Raw genomic sequence first — 26,115 nt, forward strand, 5'->3', positions numbered from 1 at the left:
GATCGTGAGTGGGGGAATAAACATTCTGGCCACTGGCAAGACTGAACCCAATATGGAATAACAATAGATTACAAATAAAATACATTTATTTTGATCAACACAAATATTAGTACCAGTGGAAACTAGTTTTAACTATGTTCGAAAAAATACTTGTTTTCTGGTCACACATCAACACTAGCTGCTAACAGCTTAACTTCAGCTTCGTGCCGATAAGGCCCGCACTTTAAACTTCGACCGTCGACTATTTAATTTTAGTAAAAAAAAAACTTTCTGATTTGCAATACACACGACATGAAGGTCCGCTCGGCGGTAAAATTACCATTTGTTTACACATAAAGCGTCACATCGTAGCCTCATTATAATACGTGATGACGCGCGGATTAAGACTCTTCGGCGCGCTGACGTCACGCGTGCTGCCTGAACCGCTATCCACCTGGAGACGGAAACCAAGCGGCCGTGCTTTCTTGTTTTATTATCCCGAGGAAAACGCGATAAGCTTCTAGGAGATGCCGATGAAGAGATAGCCTCCTGCTCTCAGGGCGCCAGAAGACGGAGGGATGGAGAAGGAGGATAAGGAGGATAAGAAGGAGGATGATCAGAGACCCGCTGGGCTCCTGTCCTCGCAGCTGCTGCTGAAACGCAGCGTGTACGAGGTGTCTCTGCACCTCCGAGTGCTCACCTGGACCAGAGCCCACCTGCCCTCCAGACTCGGTGAGTCCCCCGGGCCGCGTTCCGTAAGCTGGCACAAGTTCGTTGTGAGCCCTTTCTATTGTTGATCCGCTACTTCTGTCTGCGCATGCGCCACGTCTGTTGTTGTCCCACAACATGAGACTCTGAAACGGACGCTAAAATAAGTTGACTTGTTGACGTGTTGATGTTACTCTCGTGTTGTAGGAGCTGCGTGTGTTTGGGCTACTGGTTGTTCAGAACGACCTTGAAGAGCCCAGTCACTTGATGCTCATAGGTTCCAGTACTCACTAACCACCAGTGTGTATTGGTTTTACATACTGGTCATGTGATGCATATAGGTTCCAGTTCACACTGACCAGTATGTATTGGTTTTACATACTGGTCATCATGTGATGCATATAGGTTCCAGTACACACTAACCAGTGTCTATGGGTTTTACATATTGGTCATGTGATGACTTCGACTTTCCCTGAAAGAGATTAAATCAACTGCCAAATGCAATCCTCTCGACCTATTTAAATATATGAATTGATATAGTAAGTTATTTATATGATGTCCTCTATGAAATTTTACATTGAGGGCATTTATCAGACGTTTTAATCCAAAGCGATTTACTATAAGTGCATCTGTCAGAAGAGGGTGAAACAACATATCAGCAACTCCTACTTCCTCTATGACTACCTTATTTAAGAATGCTTTTAACATTTATGTTTTCACTTTGTGGAACATTCTTCATTCCGATTACTTCCTATCTTCCTAGGCTAGGTATGCCCCCTACTGCCTTACTTCCTAGGCTAGGATTGACCCCTACTTCCTTCCTCGTTTGGGGCACACAGACGGTCATATCTGTAGTATTAAGATAAACATTGCTATTAAAAAAGTATTTATTTGGGGTAAAATGTTAATTTTGCGTCTGTGAAGAGGCTTCTGATGGTGTTTCCCTGAAGAACCCACCCTGACCTTCTAGCTGGAGAGCTAAGGCTGTGCTAGGAAACCATCCTTTCTTTCTAGCTGGAGAGCTGAGGCTCGTATCCATGCTAGGGAACACTGCTTAGTTACTTTCCGCAGTAACACATGTAGGTCAGGGTGTCAGGTGTCAGAACCCCAGGGGGTTAGGCCTGCCTCCGCCCTCCTCTCTGTAGAACAACACACCACCTGCAGGTGGGGTAGAGTACAGTAACATAAAACAAGGACTAAGTGAGATTTTGAAACGAGAACCGCCTTGCTGGCCCTAGGCCTAAGCTAACGTCCTCGACGCTCAGATGTACTTTATGTTCCTCCTGTCAAGGTCTAAAGTTTAGTGTGTGTGTGTGTGTGTGTGTGTGTGTGTGTGTGTGTGTGTGTGTGTGTGTGTGTGTGTGTGTGTGTGTGTGTGTGTGTGTGTGTGTGTGTGTGTGTGTGTGTGTGTGTGTGTGTGTGTGTGTAGGCCACGCTGTACCTGTGTCGGAGGTGATCTCGGTGCGGGAGCTGGAGGTGGCCAGCAGCACCAGTATCTCCCCATGCTCCTGCACCAGTATGTGCAGCACCATGACCAGCAGTGACAGCAGCCCCAGTCGGAGCAGCACCACTGGTACCAGTATGTGTACCAGTAGGTGTACCAGTGGAGCGAAGGGCTCCAGGCGCTGGCAGAAGATACCCCAGAGAGATGATGAGGACTCACCCCACGCCTTCACCGGTACGGAGACGGGTAGAGAGACGGACGGGAAGAGAGACAGACGGGAAGAGAGACAGACGGGTAGAGAGACAGACGGGAAGAGAGACAGACGGGTAGAGAGACAGACGGGTAGAGGGACAGACGGGAAGAGGGACAGACGGGAAGAGGGACAGACGGGAAGAGGGACAGACGGATAGGGGGACAGACGGGTAGCGAGAGAGATGGGTAAGTAGGGAGACGGGTAGAGGGAGAGACTGGGAGAGAGAGAGAGGCTGGTAGAGGGACAGATTGGTAGAGAGAGAGAGAGAGATGTGTAGAGAGACAGACGGGGAGAGAGAGAGAGAGAGATGAGTAGAGAGACAAACGGGTAGAGGGAGGGGCTGTACTCGAGTGTGTAGTACTCCAGTATACGTAGTTCACTAGTATACAGGTATAACGTACTCAGTACTGGTGTGTCCTAGTACTCTGCTCCAGTATACACAGTATACTACTATACCTATAAAGCCTTAGTACTCCTGTGTGTCCTCAGTGAGCTACGTGCAGCGGGCGCGCCGGGCGGCCTGGCGGCTCAGAGACGTCACCTTCTTCTGTGCGGACGCGGCGCTGTGTGGCCGGTGGGTCCGCACGCTCACGGAGCAGCTCTCCGCCCTGGGTACGACCTCCGACCCCCGACCCCTGACCCCTGACCCCCCTCTCAGGTTCACTCCACGGAGCTGCGCTGTGATGTCATCGTTTAAAACAGAGTTGCTAATGAGTGTAGTGTGTACCAGTGTGTACCAGTGTGTACCAGTGTGTAGAGTGTAGTGTATACCAGTGTGTAGAGTGTAGTGTATACCAGTGTGTACCAGTGTGTGGTGTGTACCAGTGTGTAGTGTGTACCAGTGTGCAGTGTGTACCAGTGTGTGGTGCGTACCAGTGTGTACCAGTGTGTGGCTGACGTCTCCCCCCAGCCCAGCGCCCGCGGCGGCTGCTGGTCTACATCAACCCGCTGAGCGGTAAGCGGCACGGTGAGAGGATCTACCGCCACAAGGTGGCGCCGCTCTTCTCCAGAGCCAATATCTCCACCAGTGTCATCGGTAAGCCCCAGCCCCCGGACCACCGGACCGGTCCATTCCTTCAAAGAGACGAAGTCCAGCGGGAAGTTCTAATTTCCCCTCCCCGTTTCCATAGTTACGCAACACGCCAATCACGCCAGGGATCACCTGCGGACAGAGGCGGAGCTACAGAACTACGACGGGCAAGTGGATACTTGTGGGTGTGGATGTGTGTGTGTGGGCATGCAAGTGCGCGTGTGTGTGCGTGTTGACCGCTGACCGCAGGGTGATGTATGTGTTGACCTCTGACCTCTGACCCCAGGGTGGTGTGTGTGTTGACCCCTGACCTCTGACCCCAGGGTGGTGTGTGTGGGGGGTGACGGGATGTTCAGCGAGGTGATGCACGGCCTGGTGCTGCGGACCCAGAGGGACCAGGGCCGGGACCACCACCACCCGGACCAGGACCTAGCCCAGACCGGCCTGCGCATCGGGATCATCCCTGCAGGTGAGCACCCCTGGACCCACCAGGTCGTCTAGACCACCCAGGTCCACATCTAGACCTGGTCTAGACCACCCAGGTCCACACCTGTAACAACTGATCTTAGTGATGTGTATATATTAGTGCTGTCAAGCGATTAAAATATTTAATCGCGATTGATTACATTCATAATTAACTGCTAATCTTTTTCTATGCTAAATATCCCTTAATTTCATTGTCCCATTAATTTTTCTCATTTTAATGCTCTTATCAACATGGAGAAGTGCATCGGCTTGCCTTGTGCAAATGTATTTTTATTGATAACAACATTGGCTTATACTGATCCAAACAGGACTATACCAAAGAAAATTACAAAGTGCAAAGGTAAACTAGGACTCAGCCTATAATGCAATTAAACGATGAACATACAAACATACTGCCTTGAACATAGCAGTCAGGCTACTGCTTCTTTGTAAGGTACACTAGGGGTGCACCCACACTAGGCCATCTGGTCGTGGCCGTGGCCGTTTTCACACCTTACCGTGCTCAAATCTGCCAGTGTGAGTGTGGCCAGTCTGGCCAGGCCAGGCCAACTTGGCCACTTGGGAGAGGTGTGCTGCTACGGTACGGGCCACCACGGTACAGATGCTAATGAGCCGACACGCGCACACGCACGGCTACGCAACCTGAGCTGGATGACGTATAGTCCATGCGACGACCATGGACATAATATAGGCGACAAGCCTTCTTTCCCATTAAACGGTAAACATGGCGTCAAGCGATGTTTACGCTTGTTTGCGTACTCGAAAAAACCAGCAGTGAGAGTGGGCTCTATCTGAGAACAGCACCAAATAAGCAACAGACTCAGCAAAGTGCGCACTGTGTTCTCTGTGTTGTTGTCCATTGTTGTTAAAACTCTGACTGGCGTCAGACTTTATTATGATCCATGCAGCGGACGCTTGGGGATGACGTGTTACGACCTGATGACGTATGTACAAGAGCCTTCCGTGGGCAGGCCACAGTTGCGACGGCCAGATGGCCTAGTGTGAGTGCAGGCCAGAGAACAATGGGGCCAGTTGAGCACGGTTAGGTGTGAAACGGCTAACGGCCACGGCCAGATGGCCTAGTGTGAGTGCACCCTAGGACTCGGCCTATTGTGCAATTAAACGATGAACATACAAACATACTGCCTTGAACATAGCAGTCAGGCTACTGCTTCTTTGTTTTGAGCCGAAGAATATTAAAAAAAAAATTAACTCCGTTAAAATTGGTTTGCGTTAACGCCGTTAATAACGCGTTTAACTGACAGCACTAGTATATACTGTATATGTACTTAGTATATGCCTCATCTGAACCTCCTAAGACGGCGCCATTTGATTGGTTCGCTTTCTCGGGATATGGGGCAATATCCCATGATTGAGATCTCAAACTCGGGATATCGTGACGGTCGTCTCGTCACGCTAATAAAAAACAAACCGCTAATAAAAACAAATAAATCCAGGCAAAAAGGTCTATCTTGTTTATTTTTGGAGCGTTTACGTGTAGTACATACTAAATGGCTCCGTGAATAGTGAGGAATAGCCCTATTGTGTAGGCTAGGCTATTCCCCACTATTCACTTCGCCTTTGGCGAATAATTTTTAAATATGTCTGTCTGTCTGTCTGTCTCTATAAGGCTCTATACTATAGAGCTGTATGTGATGGATGTACCCGTCTGTATGTATAGAGCTTTATGTGATAGATCTGTCTGTATAGAGCTATATTTGATTGATCTTCCCGTCTGTCTGTATAGAGCTATATGTGATAGATGTACCCGTCAGTCTATATAGAGCTATATGTGATAAATGTACCCGTCTGTCTGTATAGAGCTATATGTGATAGATGTACCCATGTGTCTGTGTAGAGCTAGATGTGATAGATGTACCCATGTGTCTGTGTAGAGCTGGATGTGATAGATGTACCTGTCAGTCTTTATTGAGCTATATGTGATAAATGTACCCATGTGTCTGTGTAGAGCTGGATGTGATAGATGTACCCATGTGTCTGTGTAGAGCTGGATGTGATAGATGTACCTGTCAGTCTTTATAGAGCTATATGTGATAGATGTACCCATGTGTCTGTGTAGAGCTGGATGTGATAGATGTACCTGTCAGTCTTTATAGAGCTATATGTGATAAATGTACCCGTGGGTCTGTAAAAGAGCTATAGTTGATAGATGTACCTGTGTGTCTGTGTAGAGCTGGATGTGATGGATGTACCCGTGTGTCTTTGTAGAGCTATAGTTGATAGATGTACCTGTGTGTCTGCGTAGAGCTATAGTTGATAGATGTACCCGTGTGTCTGCGTAGAGCTATAGTTGATAGATGTACCTGTGTGTCTGCGTAGAGCTATAGTTGATAGATGTACCCGTGTGTCTGCGTAGAGCTATAGTTGATAGATGTACCCGTGTGTCTGCGTAGAGCTATAGATGATAGATGTACCTGTGTGTCTGCGTAGAGCTATAGATGATAGATGTACCTGTGTGTCTGTGTAGAGCTGGATGTGATGGATGTACCCGTGTGTTGCAGGCTCTACAGACTGTATCTGCTTCGCCACTGTTGGGGCCAACGACCCCGTGACCTCTTCTCTACACATCATCGTGGGTGAGTCAGCAGGCCCGCATGCACGCACACACACACACACACGTACACGTACACACGTACACACACACACACACACATGTACACACACACACACACACACACACACACACACACACACACACATGTACACACACACACACACACACACACACATGTACACACACACATGTACACACACGCATGTACACACAAACACACGCATGTACACACGCACGCACACACGCACATACAGAAACATGAACCCCCATTTCCTGTATAGGGTAACGGTGTGTATTGGTGTTGCTAGGCGACTGCCAGCCCATGGACGTGTGTTCCGTACATCACGGCGACGCCTTCCTGCGCTACTCGGTCTCGTTGCTAGGCTACGGTTTCTACGGCGACGTGCTATCGGACAGCGAGAGGAGGAGGTGGATGGGCCCGGCGAGATACGACGTCTCAGGTGAGGAGTGAGGGGATGAGGAGTGAGGGGGAGAGGAGTGAGGGGGAGAGGAGTGAGGGAATGAGTGAGGAGTGAGGGGGTGAGGAGTGAGGGAGTGAGGGGTGAGGTGTGAGGGGGAGAGGAGTGAGGGTGTGAGGGAATGAGGCGTGAGGGGTTGAGGACGGAGGGGGAGAGGAGGAGAGGGGTGAGGCACTGGTTTACTGATACTGGTTAAGTTTATGTTGTACTGGTTATGTTGAACTGGTATGCTGGTTATGGTTATGTTGTACAGGTTAAGGATATGTTGTACTGGTTAAGGTTATGTTGTACTGGTTATGCTGAACTGGTATTGTGGGCGGTCAGGTGTGAAGAAGTTCCTGAGCCATCGGTACTATGAGGGGACCGTCTCCTACCTGCCGGCCAGCGACGTCCTGGGGACCCCCAGGGACCGGGCCCCCTGCCGGACCGGGTGAGGATCCCCCGGGACCCTAGACCTACAGCACATAGAACTACAGACCACAGAACTACGGACCACAGAACTACAGACAACAGAACTACAACGCATAAAACTACAGACCCTATAACTACAGACAATTGAACTACAGCCCATAGAACTACAACAGATAGACCAACAACACATAGAATTACTGCTTAACAACACACACTTAACGTGTGTGTGTGTGTGTGTGTGTGTGTGTGTGTGTGTGTGTGTGTGTGTGTGTGTGTGTGTGTGTGTGTGTGTGTGTGTGTGTGTGTGTGTGTGTGTGTGTGTGTGTGTGTGTGTGTGTGTGTGTGTTAGCTGTGTGGTGTGTCAGTACAACAGACCGCTTGAGGAGGAGAAGGAGGAGAAACTCAAGATGGAGGAGAGCCATGAAGGTAGCTCACTCACTCATTCACTCACTCTCTCACCCACTCACCTCAGAGCCATTAGGTCTGTACGGCCTCCACCACACACCCTGGAGTCTGCACCATGAGGACGTTATGTATCTGTCCATCAAATCAAAGGCCGACCCAAGGGGCCGTCCTACTGATGTTGCGGGCTGCTGATTGGTTGATTGATGGGCGGGTCTGCAGCTAACCTAGCTTACCTTCTGATTAACATTTATATCCTGAACCCGATTGCTCCACTTTTGAAAAGTTGGTTGGTGAGTGTTGACCGTTTTTTGTTTGTAGTTTGATTGATCACCCTCTAGTGTTCTCTTGGTGTAATGACAGCCGGTTCAGACACTAAAGACAACCTGTGTCAGGTTAAGTGCATTTACATTGAGGGCATTTAGCAGTCGCTTTTATCCAAAGCGACTCACAATAAGTTCATTTGCCAGAAGAAAGAGAAACAACATTATATTGATGTCGGTACAGTAAGGATGTTCATAGAACCGAGTGCCAAGCACTAACAATCACTAGGTTAACCCTTGCCCCGTATACAACGAAGATAGCTAGGATAAGACGCTGCACAATGTTAAGTCCTATTTAAAGTGCCAGGACATACGTTAAGTTCATCAGAAAGGCACTGACCCCTGACCTCTGACCCTGACCCAGGGCTGGCCTGGCGCAGCGTGCGGGGGAAGTTCCTGGCCATCAACGCGGTGAGCATGAGTTGCGCGTGCCCCCGCAGCCCCCAGGGCCTGTCGCCCGCCGCCCACCTGGCCGACGGGACCACCGACCTCATCCTGGTCCGCAAGGCCTCGCGCCTCGCCTTCCTCCGGCACCTGCTGAGGCACACCAGCAAGGACGACCAGGTAACTAACACAACCAACTACCGTAACCACCACAACTAACTACCATCACTACCTGCTGAGGCATACCAATAAGGACGACCAGGTAACTAACACAACCAACTACCGTAACTCACTTCATCTAACTAACACAACTACCATCACTACCTGCTGAGGCACACCAGCAAGGATTACCAGGTAACCACCACAACTAACTACCATCACCACCACAACTAACTACCATAACTACGTGCTGAGGCACACCAGCAACCAGGTAACTAGCTGTTAACCATCATAACTATCTGATGACCACCTGGTAAATGCCGCACCTCCTCCTCGGCTTCGTGGAGGTGACTAACTGGTAACTCACTGGTGACTTACTGGTGACTTACTGGTGACCAACTGGTGACCTACTGGTGACTTACTGGTGACTCACTGGTCTCCTCCCAGTTCGACCTGGGCTTCGTGGAGGTGCACCGCGTGAGGAGGTTCCGCTTCACGCCGCGGTTCTGCCAGAGCGACTCGGAGCTGGACCTCCAGGAGCTGCTGCAGAAGGAGGTGCAGCAGAAGGATGTGCAGCAGAAGGAGGTGCAGCAGAAGGAGGCGCAGCAGAAGGAGGCGCAGCAGAAGGAGGCGCAGCAGAAGGAGGCGCAGCAGAAGGAGGTGCAGCAGAAGGAGGTGCAGCAGAAGGAGGCGCAGCAGAAGGAGGTGCAGCAGAAGGAGGTGGCGGGCAGCCAGGCCAGGAGGATCTTGGGCCAGCTCTGCAGGGAGCACCCGGCCTGCTGCCGGACCCCCCCCTGCTCCTCCTGCTGGAACTGTGACGGAGAAATCCTCCCCCACGCCGACATACAAGTCAGGTACACCACCCTCCTCCTCCTCTTCCTTCCCCTCCTCCTCCTACTGGCTCCACTCCTCCTCCTCCTCCTAGCTCCACTCCTCCTCCTCCTCCTAGCTCATAGTACTTAGCGTTGTGTAGCATCTTATCCTAGCTGTCTGTGTTATATACGGGTAATGGGTTAACCTAGTGATCGTTAGTGCTCGGCCCTTTAAACTTATGTAAGTCTAAGCCTTTTTTTTTTTTTTTTTTTTTGCTTTCACATACATTTTAAAAACAATGAAACAGAATAAAACTGATAGGTCCCCGAAGGCAGTGCATAATAAAGCTTAACATCTACAGTCAAAACACATGTTACGGGTTACTTTTCTAGTATTCCTAAGAGGGGGTGTGCACAGAAACAAAGTATCAACAGCATGTCATCACAATTCAGATAATGTCCTTAGAGTCCAAATTAAGTAAATCCAGCAAAGGGAACCAAAGTGGCTGAGTCTTTATTCCTTTAATCCAAGACACATGCCTTGAAGTCCAGTGCAAGTACAATCAGATCAGGCACAGATGAAGTAGTAGAAAGGGGGGTATAAAAAATAAATAAAAATAAAAGTAAAACAGTACATTCCATGTGATAGTGCTAGTACAACATAGGCATATACTTGCCTTACTCATGTGATGACCATTTTAACCACTTCTTAAATTAAATTTTTTAAGGCTGAATGTACGTTTTTCCATCTCGTATATTTCTTTTACAATTGCTGACCACTCTCTCTTGGATTGTGGTTCCTTGTTTAGCCACTTTTTGGTGATTGCTTTTTTACTGGCTACAAGTAATATTTTGAGAAAATATTTATCTTGGTTGTTAAGTTCAGTTGGTATATTAACTAAATATACAGTGCCAAAATTAAAATTTATCTCAAAGCCCAAAATAGATTTTTTTTCTGACATTATGTCTAACCAGTTGGGCTGGATTGCAGCGCAATTCCAAAAGATATGATCGTGGTCACCCATTGTATAGTTACGTTGTCTCCAGCAGTGTCCAGATTTGCTATGCCTGTAAGTACTTTCTTCTTGGAGTAATAAAAAACCGTACAGCGTTTTTCCATGAAAATTCTCTCCATTGGCCTGAGCTGGTGGTGGAAGAATTTATTTGACATATATTTAACCATTCATCTTCTGTTAAGGTTATGTTCGCTTCCTTCTCCCAATTAGTTTTAATATAAAGTGTAGAATGTTTTTTGGAATTTTGTAAACAGGAATATAATTTTGACACCAATTTCTTACAAATTGTGCCTCTATAGGCATCAATAAAAAAATTGATGAGATCCGAATCAGCTTCTTCATCAATTTTAATGTTTCTGTCAAAATGATGCCTAATCTGTAAATATATGTAGAGATCCTGTCTAAATTGTGGGATTCTTGAAGATGTAGGAAGCTTTCTATGCCTGTTTTGGTTGAAATTACGCAGTATAATGTGATGTCCTTCCTGGTCAGCTGTTTAAACCTCAAGTCCAGCTGTGCTGGTTTAAAATCATCATCTTGTTCTACCCATCTCAGCACTCGTGCATTTCGCTCCAATTTTAGATTTTTACATTCTTTAAACCAGATATTGGGAGGAACCATTGTAAATTAACTTAATTTTTCGAAATAAATGGTCTTAGACTTTGTATCACCTAGCAGGGATTGAAGTGGGATATCAAGTTGGTTTATTTCTAGTTCTTTCCATTTCGCTTCATAATCATTGATCCACCAGTAAACTAATTATTGTAATTGTGCTGCCTTTATAATAGTCTTCTAGACTTGGTAGAGACATGCCTCCCTTTTCTTTGGATAACTGTAGCGTTTTAAAACCTACTCTCGGTTTCTTACCCTGCCATACGAACCTAGAAATCATCCATTCAGTAAATTGTTTAGTCGGTATCTGTACTGGTAAGGATTGGAAGAGAAACAGTCATGGCAAAATGATAATCTTTATAGTCTCTATTCGATTATGCATACTTAGTGTTGGTAAGTCGCCTTTGATAAAAGTGTCTGCTAAACGCCCTGAATGTAAACGTACACCTCAATCCCGAGCAGCAGCAGCCTGGTCTGCCTGAGGCCGCGTGTGTTGGCGTGGAGATGGCTGACGTGTTGGTTGGCGTGGCGACAGCAGGCCGGTGATGATTGGCTTTTCTCTCCGCAGGGCGCACCGGCAGCTCATCAGGCTGTTCGCCCGCGGCATCGAGGAGACGCCCGTGTTCGATGACATCATCCCACCCGGCGCCATATAGGCCCCGTCCCTTCTCCCGTAGACCCCTCCCCTCCCGTGTAGCCCCTCCCCTCGTCAGGCCCGGCGCCTGGCCCCATGGAGACGGTCGGCATGGTGACTGATGGTCTGACGACCACTAGGTCACATGACGTAGCATGTTCAATGTGGAACTGATTATTGATTGTTTGTTTGTGAGTGTCGGCGCTCTCCGTCTATCAGAGCTTAGATGTTTTTATATTTAAGGCGTTAAAGTTAAGATGTAGACATTTTAGCTCAAGATAATCACTCGTATGAATATAATTAATATACTCGTTCTACCAAATACCAGCAGGTCATTAGGGTTTTTGTTGTGGATCAATTAAAACATATATTTGATTTCTTTAATTTAACCTTTAATCCAAGCAGTATAAATTCTTATATACTACAGCGGCCTGGAGAAGGGGCTAGGAGTGGAAAGGAAATACATTTAAATAATTAAAAAGCTGACCCATTGGAAGGTTGATGACTCAAGTTGGAGAAAGGCTTTTAATCATTTTACTCTTTGATCATGAGATGAATTCACTGATGGAAACATGATCATTTAGTGACCTGTTTCTGCTCTGTTACAATCGAGACATGAAATGTTTAAAATGTTTAAAATCAAACTGACATAAATCTCCACCAATCAACTTCCACTGAGCGAACTTCAAATCAAACCAGTAAAGTAAATCGAATGCTGGCTGTTTTAGGTTAACTGTGTTGTAGCCGACGGAGTACTTCTGATACATTGTGTAGTAGAACTCACACATTGTGTGCTAGTACTAACACGTGCGTTGCCGGGCGGGTCTCTGTAACCATGGAAACCTAGTACAATCTACAGATTTCTGTTTCCCAAATATTACAATCTTCTGTTGATGCTGTCTGTGATGTTGAATGTTGTTTGTTAATAAACTACCTAGCAATGGAGCTAGCTTAGCCCTGGCAGTAGCTTAGCCCTTGAGCTAGCCTAGCCATGGTTCTAATCAGCTGTTGTAACCAAGACAATCCCCCCTGAGACTGAATGTACAACGTGTAGAAACAAGTCTTCCTGCCAACTTTCAGTAGCTTTGAACTAACCCTTCTGTAAGATACCGTTGCAGCAAGCAAACGCTACTGTGAGGAAGCTACTGTGGGCTAACACTACAGCGAGCAAATGCTACCAAACCAATCTGCTCCTCTTGGCCGCTCTACAAAGCCATGTTGATGACATCATCTATAATTTATGTTGTAACCAGTAACCAACTAGTTAGAAGGACTAGCATTGAGAAATACATTATTTCCATATGTTGACATGAACGTAGAGAAGAGGATTTGTTTCATACCTTATGGAGCCTCTATGCATAGGCCTATTTGATGTAGCTTTAGGAAAATATACTTAATCAAAAATGCTATGCTGATTGAATAAATCAATAAATCTTCATGTAGCACTTACTAACTCCTGTAATACTCAAACTGCAACAGCTATTGATCTATGTTTTAATCCATTCACGGATCTGGTAGTACTGGTCCCCAAAGACCTGTACTTCCAGACTACTGGTCTTCCCAGACCAGTAGCACTTTACTCCAGGTCAGACCAAATCGTTGTTTATGTCAAATAAGGAGAATATGCTCCTATAAAGTTTTCTAAAGGCTACTACTCGATGTGCTTGCTGTTTAATAAAAGAACAAATGCAATGAAACCCTTTTCAAATTGTCTGCTTATTGCACTTATAAAAAACATTTAAGGTTGTTATAAAATTAATAGTCGGACCATCCCCAGTAAGTGTCTTGTTGGTGCAGTGGTACGACCTGCTGATTGGAGCGCTGGAGGCCAGGGTTCAAGTCCTGCCTGTGTTGGTCGTTTTTCAAACAGCCATTATCTGAATATAATCAAGTCAAATATCACTTCCGTCCGATACACTGCTCTGTGGCACAGTGGAGAGAGCGAGAGCTATCCGTTATCCTCTCTGAGGTCCTGAGTCCAAGTACCACCACGGTTTCTAAAATAATTTTTAAGTATAACAATGTGTGAATTTAACGTCAAATCGGTCATAGTCAGAGAGGTTAAAGAAATGACAGGCAATGTTAAATATGTTTTGTATATGTTTAATAAAATGTACAAAAATTAAGAGAATCAATACTTAATTAACAGCAGAATAAGTTGCAGAAAGACATTTGATCCATGCAGTATAAAACCCCCATGTAGGGCATGTCGGGCAAGGCAGGTATCGCGCTCGTACATCAGAGTGCATCATGGGAGTTGTAGTCATGTAAATACACCGTCACCCTGTGACGACACCATGTCAAGATGACCTACTAAACGATGACCGTCACCACGGTAACGTCCTCCTCACTGAGGTCAGGACAGGAAGGCTCTGTCACCACTGAGCGTACCGTCGAGAGTACCATCATCACCATGGTGACACAGTGCTAATTAACCCCTTAGGTTTCCACCAATGAGAGGACTGAAATAGGAAGGACATGGAGGGAGACAGACGAAGGCCTTCAGAGACCATTGTGACCCCCGGTCTCCAGGATGAACCTCTGAGGTTCAGTGAGCTCGTTACTGGAGATTGGACTCAGCTGTTTTGAACTCAATGTCATGAGTCACTGAGCTTCACTCGAGTCAGAGTCGGGGTGCGAGTTTGAGTCCCTGGTCGACCAAATCTATGATCTGCTTCTGTTTGGGTCTGTTTCGGTAATGTTGGTGTCCAGTGTGAACAGTCAAAGTGATACAAAATGGCAGACTGTTCACAGAGGAGTCATGGCAGGATAAACACAGCTGTCACTCTTATCTCTTAATTTAGAGGAGTCTGTCTGTCTATATGTCTGTCTGTCTGTCTGTCTGTCTGTCTGTACGTCGGCCTATCTGTCTGTCTGTCTGTCATTATTAATTGGGTGGTAGACTAGCTTCATTAGGTTAAACCGATCCGTGTGACGTGTCTGGCAGATGTCAATCAAACGGCTCCCCCCCTCCCCCTGCCTACCCAGTGAACCCTGAGCTTCTGACAGGAAGTACTGACGCACTCCATCATCAAATCACAGGTTTCTTCATCCATCTGACTTAAGCATTCACTCTCAACGTTTGGACTTATAAATATCGGAATCGGTGTCTAAAAATTGGCCCCTGACCTAACCTAACCCACATGGAATCAAACCTACAACCTCAAGGAAATGATTCAACAGGATTAGTACAAAACCTCACAAATAAGTGCAGAGGCTGAGAGATTTGACGATAAAAGACCAACATGATATTCTGTGCTTTACACCAACATTCAGATTATTAAAGAGGATTTAGGTCAAACTGTTCAGTGTGGTCCAACAACTGGAAGCTAAGCTAGTTAGCTGCTAACTAGCTCACAAACACTTTATGAAATAACACTTCCCCTGGCTGTGTGTGTGTGTGTCTGTGTGTGTGTGTGTCAATGAGCTGGTGTCCAGCAGTGAAAGACGAGATAAAAGACACAATGAAGGAGGGGGGGAGGTCCTAGGGGTCGGAGGTCGCGGTCAAAGTCTTGCTGTACTGAGAGAAAATGGCCTCAAACGCCTCGTCTCTGTGGATCATAGCACCAAACACCATAGGCTGAGAGAGAGAGAGAGAGAGAGAGAGAGAGAGAGAGAGAGAGAGAGAGAGAGAGAGAGAGAGAGAGAGAGAGAGAGAGAGAGAGAGAGAGATTTAAATTGTAATCCAGTGTTGATCTCATAATTTGTGGTTGTGTTTATTGACCGTGTACAAGTAGATCATCCATAATTAATACCTTCTGAGTGGAGGGCGTTGCTATGGAGATGCCCATCCCAGACCCGGGCAGCACAGACAGAACTTTGTACTGCAGGGAGTGGAGGTTCACACGTTACCATGGTAACCTCAGAGCTCCACATCATCACTGTTCAGTTGTATCATATCACTACCAGGATCACATGTCTAGGTGACTAGAGGAGGAGGTGGGGAGAAGAGGAGAGGAGAGGAGGAGGAAGAGGATGAGGAGGAGGAGGAGGAGGGGGGGGGGGAGGGAAGATGAGAGGAGAAGAGGAGGAGGAGGAGGAGGAGGAGGAGGAGGGCAGATGAGAGGAGAAGAGGAGGAGGAAGAGGAGGAGGAGGAGGAGGAGGAGGAGGAGGAGGAGGAGGAGGAGGATACCTTCTGGATGTCGGTGATGTCCAGCAGAGCGATGACCTTGTTCTTCTTATAGGCACTGGACCTCGAGCTAGAGCTCTCAAAACATAGAAAACTAGAGAGAGGGAGAGAGAGAGAGAGAGAGAGAGAGAGAGAGAGAGAGAGAGAGAGAGAGAGAGACACACACACACAGAGAGAGAGACAGAGAGAGAGACAGAGAGAGATGAGTAGGAGGTAGAGAGGTGAGACCACGATTTAAGATTTGACAACTACAGCTTTACTATACCTAGACTAACATGTTAGTGTTAACTATACTATACCTAGACTAACATGTTAGTGTTAACTATATTATGCCTAGACTACCAGGTTAGTGTAAACTTTACTTTACCTAGACTACCAGATTAGTGTTAACTATACTATACCTAGACTACCAGGTTAGTGTGAACTATACTATACCTAGACTACCAGGTTAGTGTTAACTATACTATACCTAGACTACCAGGTTAGTGTGAACTATACTATACCTAGACTACCAGGTTAGTGTTAACTATACTATACCTAGACTACCAGGTTAGTGTGAACTATACTATACCTAGACTACCAGGTTAGTGCTAGCTTACTTCTCTGTGACGTACAGGACTCCGTTGCGGATGTAGTCAGACGGTGTTTTACGATCTCTGTTGATCAAACAACACCTCCAGCCGTTCTCACACACTGGAACACAGAATCAATACTTTGCCAATAGATCAATAACTGAAACACATGATCAATACAAAACTAATATGTAACCAATACTTAAACAATATATTACCAATAGATCATTCACTGAAACACATGATCAATACAAAACCAATACTTTACCAGTATATTACCAATAGATCAATCACTGAAACACACGATCAATACATAACCAATACATAACCAATAATTTACCAACAGATCAATGCCTGTGTCCTCCTACCTGCTAGGGGGCGCTCCTTCTCGTCAAGGTTGAACACTTCATGGAACGCTCCTTTCTTGGAGTTGTTCCGCCCGCCCTCCTCCTCCCTACCCGGCCCCGGGGGCGGGCTGGTTGCTCGGTAACTGCGGGAGGCTGTGGAAGGCGTCTACAGGGGCAGAAGAAGACAAGATGAGGGTCACAGGGTCAGATGAGGGTAGACGCACACAGAGACGGTTGGCTCGTACGTCAACGGGGAAGCCATCTTGGAGAGGTCAAGGCTGGCCTGTAAACTGTTACATGTCAAAAGGGATCCGCGATTTTCTGGATAAAAAGCACTGTTACTTTTACATTCTTCAAACAATTTCAAAGAGTTGTTTTTAAATCAAGGATGTTACAATATATATTTTATAGAAAACATAAATGATATGAATAAACATGAAGCTAGAAGCATTGTCATTGAAATCCGATGAGATGTGTTAACCTCATAGTGCTCTTTACCAAAACATGCTTATTTACAAACGTCTATGGGAAAAAAAAATCTAAACTAAAGTATCATTTCAGGAACATTGACAAAACGGCGTAACTTACTATGTTTCTGATCATAGGAGACATTTAAACATATTTTAAACAGAACCAAACTCGATTCTACATTCAGTGGGTGTTTAAGAAGTAAAGGGGCACGATGGAGTGGTCTGACCACTAGGGGGACATGACCTCCAGGAGCATCAAGACGCTGATGTCAAGGGGCTCATAGACCCCATGTATCTGTGGTGGTAACAGTGTGTCTGTGGTGATAACAGGGTGTCTGTGGTGATAACAGGGGGTGTCTGTACAGGGTGTGTCTGTGGTGATAACAGGCTGCCTGTGGTGATAACAGGCTGTCTGTGGTGATAACAGGCTGTCTGTGGTGATAACAGGCTGTCTGTGGTGATAACAGGCTGTCTGTGTGGTGATAACAGGCTGTCTGTGGTGATAACAGGCTGTCTGTGGTGATAACAGGCTGTCTGTGGAGATAACAGGGGGTGTCTGTACAGGGTGTGTCTGTGGTGATAACAGGCTGTCTGTGGTGATAACAGGCTGTCTGTGGTGATAACAGGCTGTCTGTGGTGATAACAGGCTGTCTGTGGTAATAACTGGCTGTCTGTGTCTGTACCCGTCGGTGAAGGGGTGGGGCTCCCCTATCCTTGAGCTGGGGGTCGGTGGGCAGGCTGGTCCAGATGATGTAGGGCGTGTCGTACTTGGCCCTCAGCTTGGGACAGCTCTTGTAGAGGAAGTCGATGATGAAGAACTTAATGCCAGCGTACAGACCTAGAACCAGGAACATAGAACTTAATACAGACCTAGAACCAGGAAGCTAGAACTTAATACAGTCCTAGAACCAGAAATACAGAGCTAAATACATATAGCATCATTGATGTGTACAGTGAGTATATTATGGTCTGTACCTATAGTGTGTATATTATGGTCTGTACCTACAGTGTGTATATTATGGTCTGTACCTACAGTGTGTATATTATGGTCTGTACCTACTGTGTGTATAATATGGTCTGTACCTACAGTGTGTATAATATGGTCCGTACCTATAATGAAGCCCAGCAGGTCGTAGGGCAGCAGGCAGGAGGCGATGAAGGCCAACCACAGACCGACGTAAAGCTTCTGGGTCATCTGAGGCTGTACCCACATGAACAGACTGCACACACATGGATATGTGTTATAGATATACACTCACATATTATAGATGTACACACACACACACACACACACACACACACACACACACACACACACACACACACACACACACACACACACATACACACACACACACACACACACACACACACACACACACACACACACACACACACAGACACACACACACACACACACACACAGAAACACATTGTAGAGATACACACACACATTATGCATACAGTATATATACATATATATAAACAAACTTCTTTATCTTCTCCAGGATGTCAGCCATCTTCCCAAACAGGTTCTGAGAGAGAGGGAGGGAGAGAGAGAGAGAGAGAGAGAGAGAGAGAGAGAGAGAGAGAGAGAGAGAGAGAGAGAGAGAGGGACGGAGGGGGGCGGGAGGGAGGGAGGGAGGGAGGGAGGGAGGGAGGGAGGGCGAGAGAGAGAGAGAGAGAGAGAGAGAGAGACAGAGAGAGAGAGGGTCAGACAGACAGACAGAGTATAATTGTATTAAGCTCTTCATAGTATTTACTATGCTAACCTTTTCTCCCTCTGTATGTAGACCCCTTTCACATCACACAGTCTGAGACTCTAAATCTCAATAACTCTGTTATTTTTTTTTTCTGCCTGTGCTGTGTATGCTTGTGTTGTCCCCCCCTGTCTGTAATACCCCCCCCCCCCTTCTTTGCCTGTAAATGTAAATGTGTCCTGCTTGTACTGTCCCCCTGTCTGTAATACCCCCCCCCCCCTCAATGACTTTGTAATCTGCGACTTTGGGTATCTGAAAAGCGCAATATAAAATAAAGATATTATTATTATTATTATTAAATGAAACGGATCGATATTCCGGTAAATCTGCACCGCAATAGTAAAAGAATCCCTAGTGGGGCCTTCAAGGTTATCCCAGTTATATACTGGGATCTATGTGTGACAAAATGCTTTTTATTGTGTATGTACATTGTACAGTAGAGAGAGAGAGAGAGAGAGAGAGAGAGAGAGAGAGAGAGAGAGAGAGAGAGAGAGAGAGAGAGAGAGAGAGAGAGAGAGAGAGAGAGAGAGAGAGAGAGAGAGAGAGAGAGAGAGAGAGAGACGAAGAGAAGTACCTGTGCTTTCTGAGCTACATCCAGGACCAGCTGGAACTTCTCAGAGACGGTGAGGTCATCTTTAGGAGGGTCCTACAGGAGAAACACACAACATAACACATCATACTACCTCTATCTACTACCTCTACACACACATCACATCTACTACACACACTACATGTCTACTAGACACTGCACATCTACTGTGTAGATGTGTACTAGACATCTACTACACATCTAATACACACACAGCACATCTACTAAACACACACTACACATCTACGACACACACTACACAACTACTACACATCTACTAGACACACTACACATCTACTACACATCTACGTCACATATACTACACACATTATAAACTACACATCTACCACACAACTGCTACACCATACACATCTACTACACACACTACACACAACTTACCAGTGAGTCTGACACTTGAGGAACGATACTCCACTGAATCCGCCAGCCTCTGAGATATGAATATAAAATATTAACTATTAATTAACATTGATACTCTACCATTAATTATAATATTAAAAATATAATTCATATTAGATCTGTAATAGCTCTATAATAGTACAGTAGTATTGTTGTGTATGTCACTACTGCAGTAGTACTGTGGTATACTTCAGTACTGCAGTAGTACTGTGGTATACTTCAGTACTGCAGTAGTACTGTTGTGTATGTCAGTACTGCAGTAGTACTGTTGTCTATGTCAGTTCTGTGCTCTGATTGGCTACCTTGAGATGAGGTAGTTGAGGGAGAGTCTGAGGATGGCGAGGAAGAGGAACACTGGGATGACCCACCCATACCACGCTGCATTCATATAGACCTGGAGAGAGAGAGAGACACTCAGATACACCAGGAGAGAGAGGGCGAGAGACACTCAGATACACCAGGAGAGAGAGGGCGAGAGACACTCAGATACACCAGGAGAGAGAGGGAGAGAGAGACACTCAGATACACCAGGAGAGAGAGGGAGAGAGACACTCAGATACACCAGGAGAGAGAGAGAGAGCGAGACACTCAGATACACCAGGAGAGAGAGAGAGAGAGAGAGAGAGAGAGAGAGAGAGAGACTCAGATACACCAGGAGAGAGAGAGAGAGAGAGAGAGAGAGAGAGAGAGAGAGAGAGAGAGACAGACGAAGAGAAGTACCTGTGCTATACCCGCGCGATAAATAAGCTGAGAAGCTTCGCATCGGCGTCCGGTTCGCCCTGTCGGGGCTTATTTTCCCGATAATGACCGGCGTTCTATACATTATCCCTTACATATATTTATATAGATATAGTACTACAGTATTTTAAAGTATAGTACTGACGATGAAGGCGATGCCTGAGGTGTACACACTGAACCAGCTGCTATATAATTATATATATATATATATATATATATATATACACACACTACAGTATATATCTATAGTACCAGGGTACTGACAATGAAGGCAATGCCCGAGGTGTAGATGCGGATCCTGATGTTATATTATACATATATATACTACAGTATATAGCTATAGTACTACAGTATATATCCATAGTACTGACGATGAAGGCGATGCCCGAGGTGTAGACGCTGAACCAGCTGCTCAGAGCCGCCAGGTTCCTCTTGAAGTTGGTGACCGGCTTCAGGCCGCGCTCTGAAACACAGGATACACAATAGATATAGTACATTATACATTAGATGTAGTACATTATACATTATATATAGCACATTATACACTTATATATAGTACATTATATATAGTGCATTATACATTATATATAGCACATTATACATTATATATAGCCCATTAAACACTTATATATAGTGCATTATACATTATATATAGCACATTATACATTATATATAGTCCATTAAACACTTATATCTGGTACATTATACGTTATATACTACATTATATATACTACATTATACGTGATATACTACATTATACATTATATATACTACATTATACACTAATATATTATAGATATTATAGATAATACACTTTATTTTATATATGTATATTATAAACATTATTTTATATATATTATACACATTATATATACAGTATATAATATAAATATATGTATATTTTATATATATTAAACACATTATATATAGGGTTAGGGTTACACACATGCGTCTATATATTAAATGAACCTACTTAGTCGCCTCATGTTTTCCGTCAGCCTGTTGACAGAGAAGTTGGTTAATTAACAGATTAATCAGTCATCATAGGGTGAGCAGTGAGAGCAGCTCTGTCATGTACAGAGTCTGTCTTTATGTCCGTCCACCTTGCCAGCTCTATGAATGTTTTGAAGGATGTGTGAAAAAACTAGATTGAAAGTATAATTATTCATTCCAATATGCACAACATAAACATATTGTGCCACACAATCTAATTCCTCACCAAAATAAAACTCTTCTGACCTAATTTCTTATGTTGTATAGTTATGTTATGCATACGTCATATTGTATGTATATATATTAGTGCTGTCAAGCGATTAAAATATTTAATTCATAAAATATTTAATCGTGAATTAATTTTATTCACGATTAATCGCAATGTTTTTTCAATGCTAAATATCCCTTGATTTCTTTGTCCCATTAATTATTCTCATTTTAATTCTCTTATCAACATGGAGAAGGGCATGGGCTTGCCTTGTGCAAATGTTTTTTTATTGATAACAACAATAGCATATACTGATCAAAACAGGACGATACAAAAAAAAAGCCTATAGTGCAATTAAACGATGAACATACAAACATACTGCCTTGAACATAGCAGTCAGTTCTTTGTTTTGAGCCAAAGAAAAAAAAAATATATATATATTATTTTTTAAATAAATTGCGTTAATCGCGCGTTATATTTTTTTTAACTCCGTTAAAGTTGGTTTGCGTTAACGCCGTTAATAACGCGTTTAACTGACAGCACTAATATATATATATGATTATGTGAGTGATGCTAAGCCCCGCCTCTTGGCGCTGAGTGGCTCCTCCGTTTCCGTGACGACCTCCTCTGGCTGGAAGTGGAAGTCCTCGAGGTGGGAGGAGACTCGCTCAGACCAGGACCTCCGGAGGCGGGAAAAAACTGTCTCCCTCTGAGGCTCTGCGGGACAGACAGGGAAACAGACAGACAGACGGGGAGACAGACAGAGAGACAGGGAGACAGACAGACAGACAGGGAGACAGAGAGACAGAAGGACAGACAGGGATACAGGCAGAGAGGGAGGCAGGCCGGCAGGGAGACAGACAGGCAGACAGGGAGACAGACAGGCAGACAGGGAGCCAGGAAGACAGGGAGACAGGGAGACAGACAGACAGACAGACAGACAGACAGGGAGACAGACAAAAAGGGGGACAGACAGGGAGATGACATAGACAGAGACAAACAGATAACGTATTCGGATTTAGTATTCGTGAAACTAAATATGTTTTTTCACGATACTACCGATGGCCATTATTTCATGATTTGTCGCACGGTGCTGGTGCACGGTGCCTCACCTGTTCCGTCAGCTTGGGGGGGCGTGGCATTAGGGAGCAGAGGAGGGGGAGGGTCCTCAGATCTGGAAGAGGACGAGAGAGAGACCATTACCACCATTAAGAGAGAGAGAGGAGGGGCAGGAGGAGGAGGAGGAGGGGGAGGAGGAGCAGTAGGAGGAGGAAGAGAAGGAGGAGGAGGAGGAAGAAGAGGAGGAGGAGGAGGAGGAAGAGAAGGAGGAGCAGGAGAAGGAAGAGGAGGAGGAGGAAGAGAAGGAGGAGCAGGAGGAAGAAGAGGAGGAGGAGGAAGAGAAGGAGGAGGAGGAGGAAGAAGAGGAGGAGGAGGAAGAGAAGGAGGAGGAAGAAGAGGAGGAGGAGGAAGAGAAGGAGGAGGAGGAGGAGGAAGAGAAGGAGGAGGAGCAGGAGCAGGAGGAGGAAGAGAAGGAGGAGGAGTAACAGGAGGAGGAGCAGAAGGAGAAAGAAGAGAAGGAGGAGGAGCAGGAGAAGGAAGAAGAAGAGAAGGAGGAGGAAGTGAAGGAGGAGGAAAAGTAACAGGAGGAGGAAGAGAAGGAGGAGGAGGAGTAACAGGAGGAGGAGGAGGAGGAGGAGCAGAAGGAGGGGGAGCAGGAGGAGGAGGACCTGGTCTTGATGAGCTGGTTTAGTCTGGTCTCGACGTCCAGCCTCTTGCAGCGCTCCTTCTCCACCTCCTGCTTCAGCGCCTCCACACCCGCCTCCTCCCTCAGCCTCCTCAACTCCTCCTCTGGAGAAACACACAATACACACAGTGAACACACGAGACACACATTGCACACGCAATACACACATTGTACTTACAATAATATACTAACGCTCCTCTTCGCCACTAGCTGCCACTAGTGAATGAGTGATTGATTTGGAACTTGGCCTTGGTTAGAGATCTGTAACGTCAATGTGTGCTCAAGGTGTGGTAGAGTTCAGCTAGTGCTAAGCATTATTACAGCTATGCTAGTGCGGCTACGCTAGCCAGGCTAGTGCCCCTAGCTAGAGGAGAGAGGAGGGATGAGAGAGGAGAGAGGGGAGGGGAGAGAGAGAGGGGAGGAGAGGAGAGGAGAGAGAAAGGGGAGAGGGGAGAGAAGAGAGAGGATGGGAGGGGAGAGGGAGGAGAGAGAGGAGGGGAGAGGACAGAGTTTGCTTCCCTTCTGCTCTCAGGATGGATGCAGATTGGACAGATGTTAATTCACACAGGAAGAATAACCAGATTAATATTTAATGGGATGTTCTTCACAGCCGTAAACAGCCCCGGGAGGAGAGTTGGCCTCATAAGAACTCTCTGACCTAATAATGAATTAATTAATGAGTAATGAATGAATGGATGAATGGGGTCACGTCCCCAGAAAAGTGGAGACCTGCTGCTGAGTTCCTCATCAGAAAAAAAGGAAGTGATACTACCAAGACAGGAAGTGGAACTACTTACCCAGGAAGTGCTTCTCCAGCAGGGCTATCTCCAGGTGACCCTTGACTTCTGTGAGGCGGTCAGCCTCCAACCTCTGGAAGTCCTGGACCTCTGCGGCCATCGCACCAGCACCAGCCTGAACACACACACACGCACACGCACGTGCACAAACACACACACACACACACACACACAGCTTTGTAACAGGCTGCTCAGCTAATCAGAACCGAGCTGCAATGTGTAAACATAACTCTGAAAAGGAGAAGCTCTTCTAAGATGGATCCCAAGAGATTAACAGGAAATACAGAAACACAAAGACTACAGTCTACTGACAACCAAAGCACTGTAGTGCAGGGGTGCCCAACCTTTTTTGACCCAAGATCTACTTTTCAAGTAACCAACCTCCCGAGATCTTCCAGCCTCAGCATTGCAAACCTACCTTCAAGCGGGGGGGGGGGGGGGGACGACGACTACTGTTCACGACTTTCAACTGCTGTTGACAGCGCATGCGCTACCGTGCGTATATGTCCCGCGCAAATTTTATTTTATTAATTATTTTTTTTTATTTTTTATTTTTTCTTCTTCACCCTCGCGGTCAACTTGGGATCTGTCGGCGGTCTACTGGTAGACCGCGATCGACTGGTTGGGCACCCCTGCTGTAGTGGGTACCTAGTACACAGTGCACATATACCTAGTACACAGTACAACTAGAACACCTTGGAAACATTAAACCTAGTACACACTCCAGTGTACCTAGTATACAGTACTGTGTCCCACCTGGGCGTCGGTCAGGGGGGGCGTGTCTGAGTCCAGCAGGTCCTCAGGGTCCCGGGTGGGGGAGCCGGTCCGTGCCGGGTCGTCCCCACACTCGTTGTCCGAGGTGCTGGGGGACTGGTCCAGGTCCAGGTCCAGGGAGTCGTCCCTCCGGTGGCCCCGGAACCGGATCTTCTTATCCAGCCGTTTCAGCATGGTGGTGGTGGAGGAATCCTCAACACCTGGACATGCTACACCACCTGCAGACACAATACACCATCACCTCAATACACTATCACCACCTGGACAAACACCATCAACACAATACACCATCACCACAATACACCATCATCACAATACACCATCACCACAATACACCCTCACCACAATACACTCTCTCCACAATACACCCTCACCACAATACACCCTCACCACAATACACCCTCACCACAATACACCATCACCACAATACACTGTCACCACAATACACCCTCACCACAATACACTGTCACCACAATACACCCTCACCACAATACACTGTCACCACAATACACCCTCACCACAATACACCCTCACCACAATACACTGTCACCACAATACACCCTCACCACAATACACCCTCACCACAATACACCCTCACCACAATACACCCTCACCACAATACACCCTCACCACAATACACCCTCACCACAATACACCCTCACCACAATACACCCTCACCACAATACACCCTCACCACAATACACTGTCACCACAATACACCCTCACCACAATACACCCTCACCACAATACACCGTCACCACCTGCAGTAATGACCTACATTCTTAATATTCCATAATAAATCCTACCTAGCGTGGCACAGCATAATCATGTTGACATTATGTAATTATGTCATTATGTGAGAGCATATA

The 26,115-nt window shown here is 46.0% G+C and overlaps 2 protein-coding genes across 6 annotated transcripts in view; one reads left to right on the forward strand and one right to left on the reverse strand.

Moving 5' to 3' along the window:
• Positions 1-13,822, forward strand: LOC130388804 (ceramide kinase-like). Its single transcript, XM_056598339.1, has 13 exons — positions 1-711; positions 2,117-2,365; positions 2,874-2,996; positions 3,295-3,420; positions 3,515-3,581; positions 3,738-3,883; positions 6,423-6,497; positions 6,784-6,936; positions 7,279-7,384; positions 7,715-7,791; positions 8,455-8,654; positions 9,081-9,487; positions 11,642-13,822. The coding sequence occupies exons 1-13, from the start codon at positions 558-560 to the stop codon at positions 11,727-11,729; spliced, it is 1,971 nt and encodes a 656-aa protein (XP_056454314.1). The 5' UTR covers positions 1-557; the 3' UTR covers positions 11,730-13,822.
• Positions 12,739-26,115, reverse strand: part of LOC130388805 (GRAM domain-containing protein 4-like) — a 15,571-nt gene continuing 2,194 nt past the window's right edge. For 2 of the 5 annotated variants that reach the window (XM_056598342.1, XM_056598341.1), the window contains exons 2-19: positions 25,229-25,464; positions 24,473-24,587; positions 23,659-23,779; positions 23,044-23,105; positions 22,516-22,648; positions 21,704-21,729; positions 21,102-21,193; positions 20,295-20,386; positions 19,975-20,023; positions 19,561-19,632; positions 18,718-18,761; positions 18,337-18,446; positions 17,910-18,064; positions 16,778-16,922; positions 16,437-16,530; positions 15,841-15,931; positions 15,463-15,531; positions 12,740-15,287 (exon numbers count right to left, since the gene is read on the reverse strand). In XM_056598342.1, coding sequence (XP_056454317.1) covers positions 15,192-15,287; positions 15,463-15,531; positions 15,841-15,931; positions 16,437-16,530; positions 16,778-16,922; positions 17,910-18,064; positions 18,337-18,446; positions 18,718-18,761; positions 19,561-19,632; positions 19,975-20,023; positions 20,295-20,386; positions 21,102-21,193; positions 21,704-21,729; positions 22,516-22,648; positions 23,044-23,105; positions 23,659-23,779; positions 24,473-24,587; positions 25,229-25,420 — 1,758 coding nt within the window. In that variant the 5' untranslated portion in view covers positions 25,421-25,464 and the 3' untranslated portion in view covers positions 12,740-15,191. Of the gene's footprint in view, positions 15,288-15,462; positions 15,532-15,840; positions 15,932-16,436; positions 16,531-16,777; positions 16,923-17,909; positions 18,065-18,336; positions 18,447-18,717; positions 18,762-19,560; positions 19,633-19,974; positions 20,024-20,294; positions 20,387-21,101; positions 21,194-21,703; positions 21,730-22,515; positions 22,649-23,043; positions 23,106-23,658; positions 23,780-24,472; positions 24,588-25,228; positions 25,465-26,052 lie in introns of all 5 variants that reach the window. The other 3 variants (XM_056598343.1, XM_056598345.1, XM_056598340.1) reach the window with 3 other exon arrangements.

Source organism: Gadus chalcogrammus, chromosome 9 (assembly GCF_026213295.1).
Source record: "Gadus chalcogrammus isolate NIFS_2021 chromosome 9, NIFS_Gcha_1.0, whole genome shotgun sequence".
NCBI classification, from domain to species: Eukaryota; Metazoa; Chordata; class Actinopteri; order Gadiformes; family Gadidae; genus Gadus; species Gadus chalcogrammus.

Excerpts from the sequence above, each read along its gene's own strand:
- LOC130388804 (XM_056598339.1), top strand. The coding sequence starts at position 558 with ATGGAGAAGGAGGATAAGGAGGATAAGAAGGAGGATGATCAGAGACCC. Across the intron at positions 2,366-2,873 it reads CTCACCCCACGCCTTCACCG|TGAGCTACGTGCAGCGGGCG; the intron begins GTACGGAGACGG and ends GTGTGTCCTCAG. Across the intron at positions 2,997-3,294 it reads GGAGCAGCTCTCCGCCCTGG|CCCAGCGCCCGCGGCGGCTG; the intron begins GTACGACCTCCG and ends GTCTCCCCCCAG.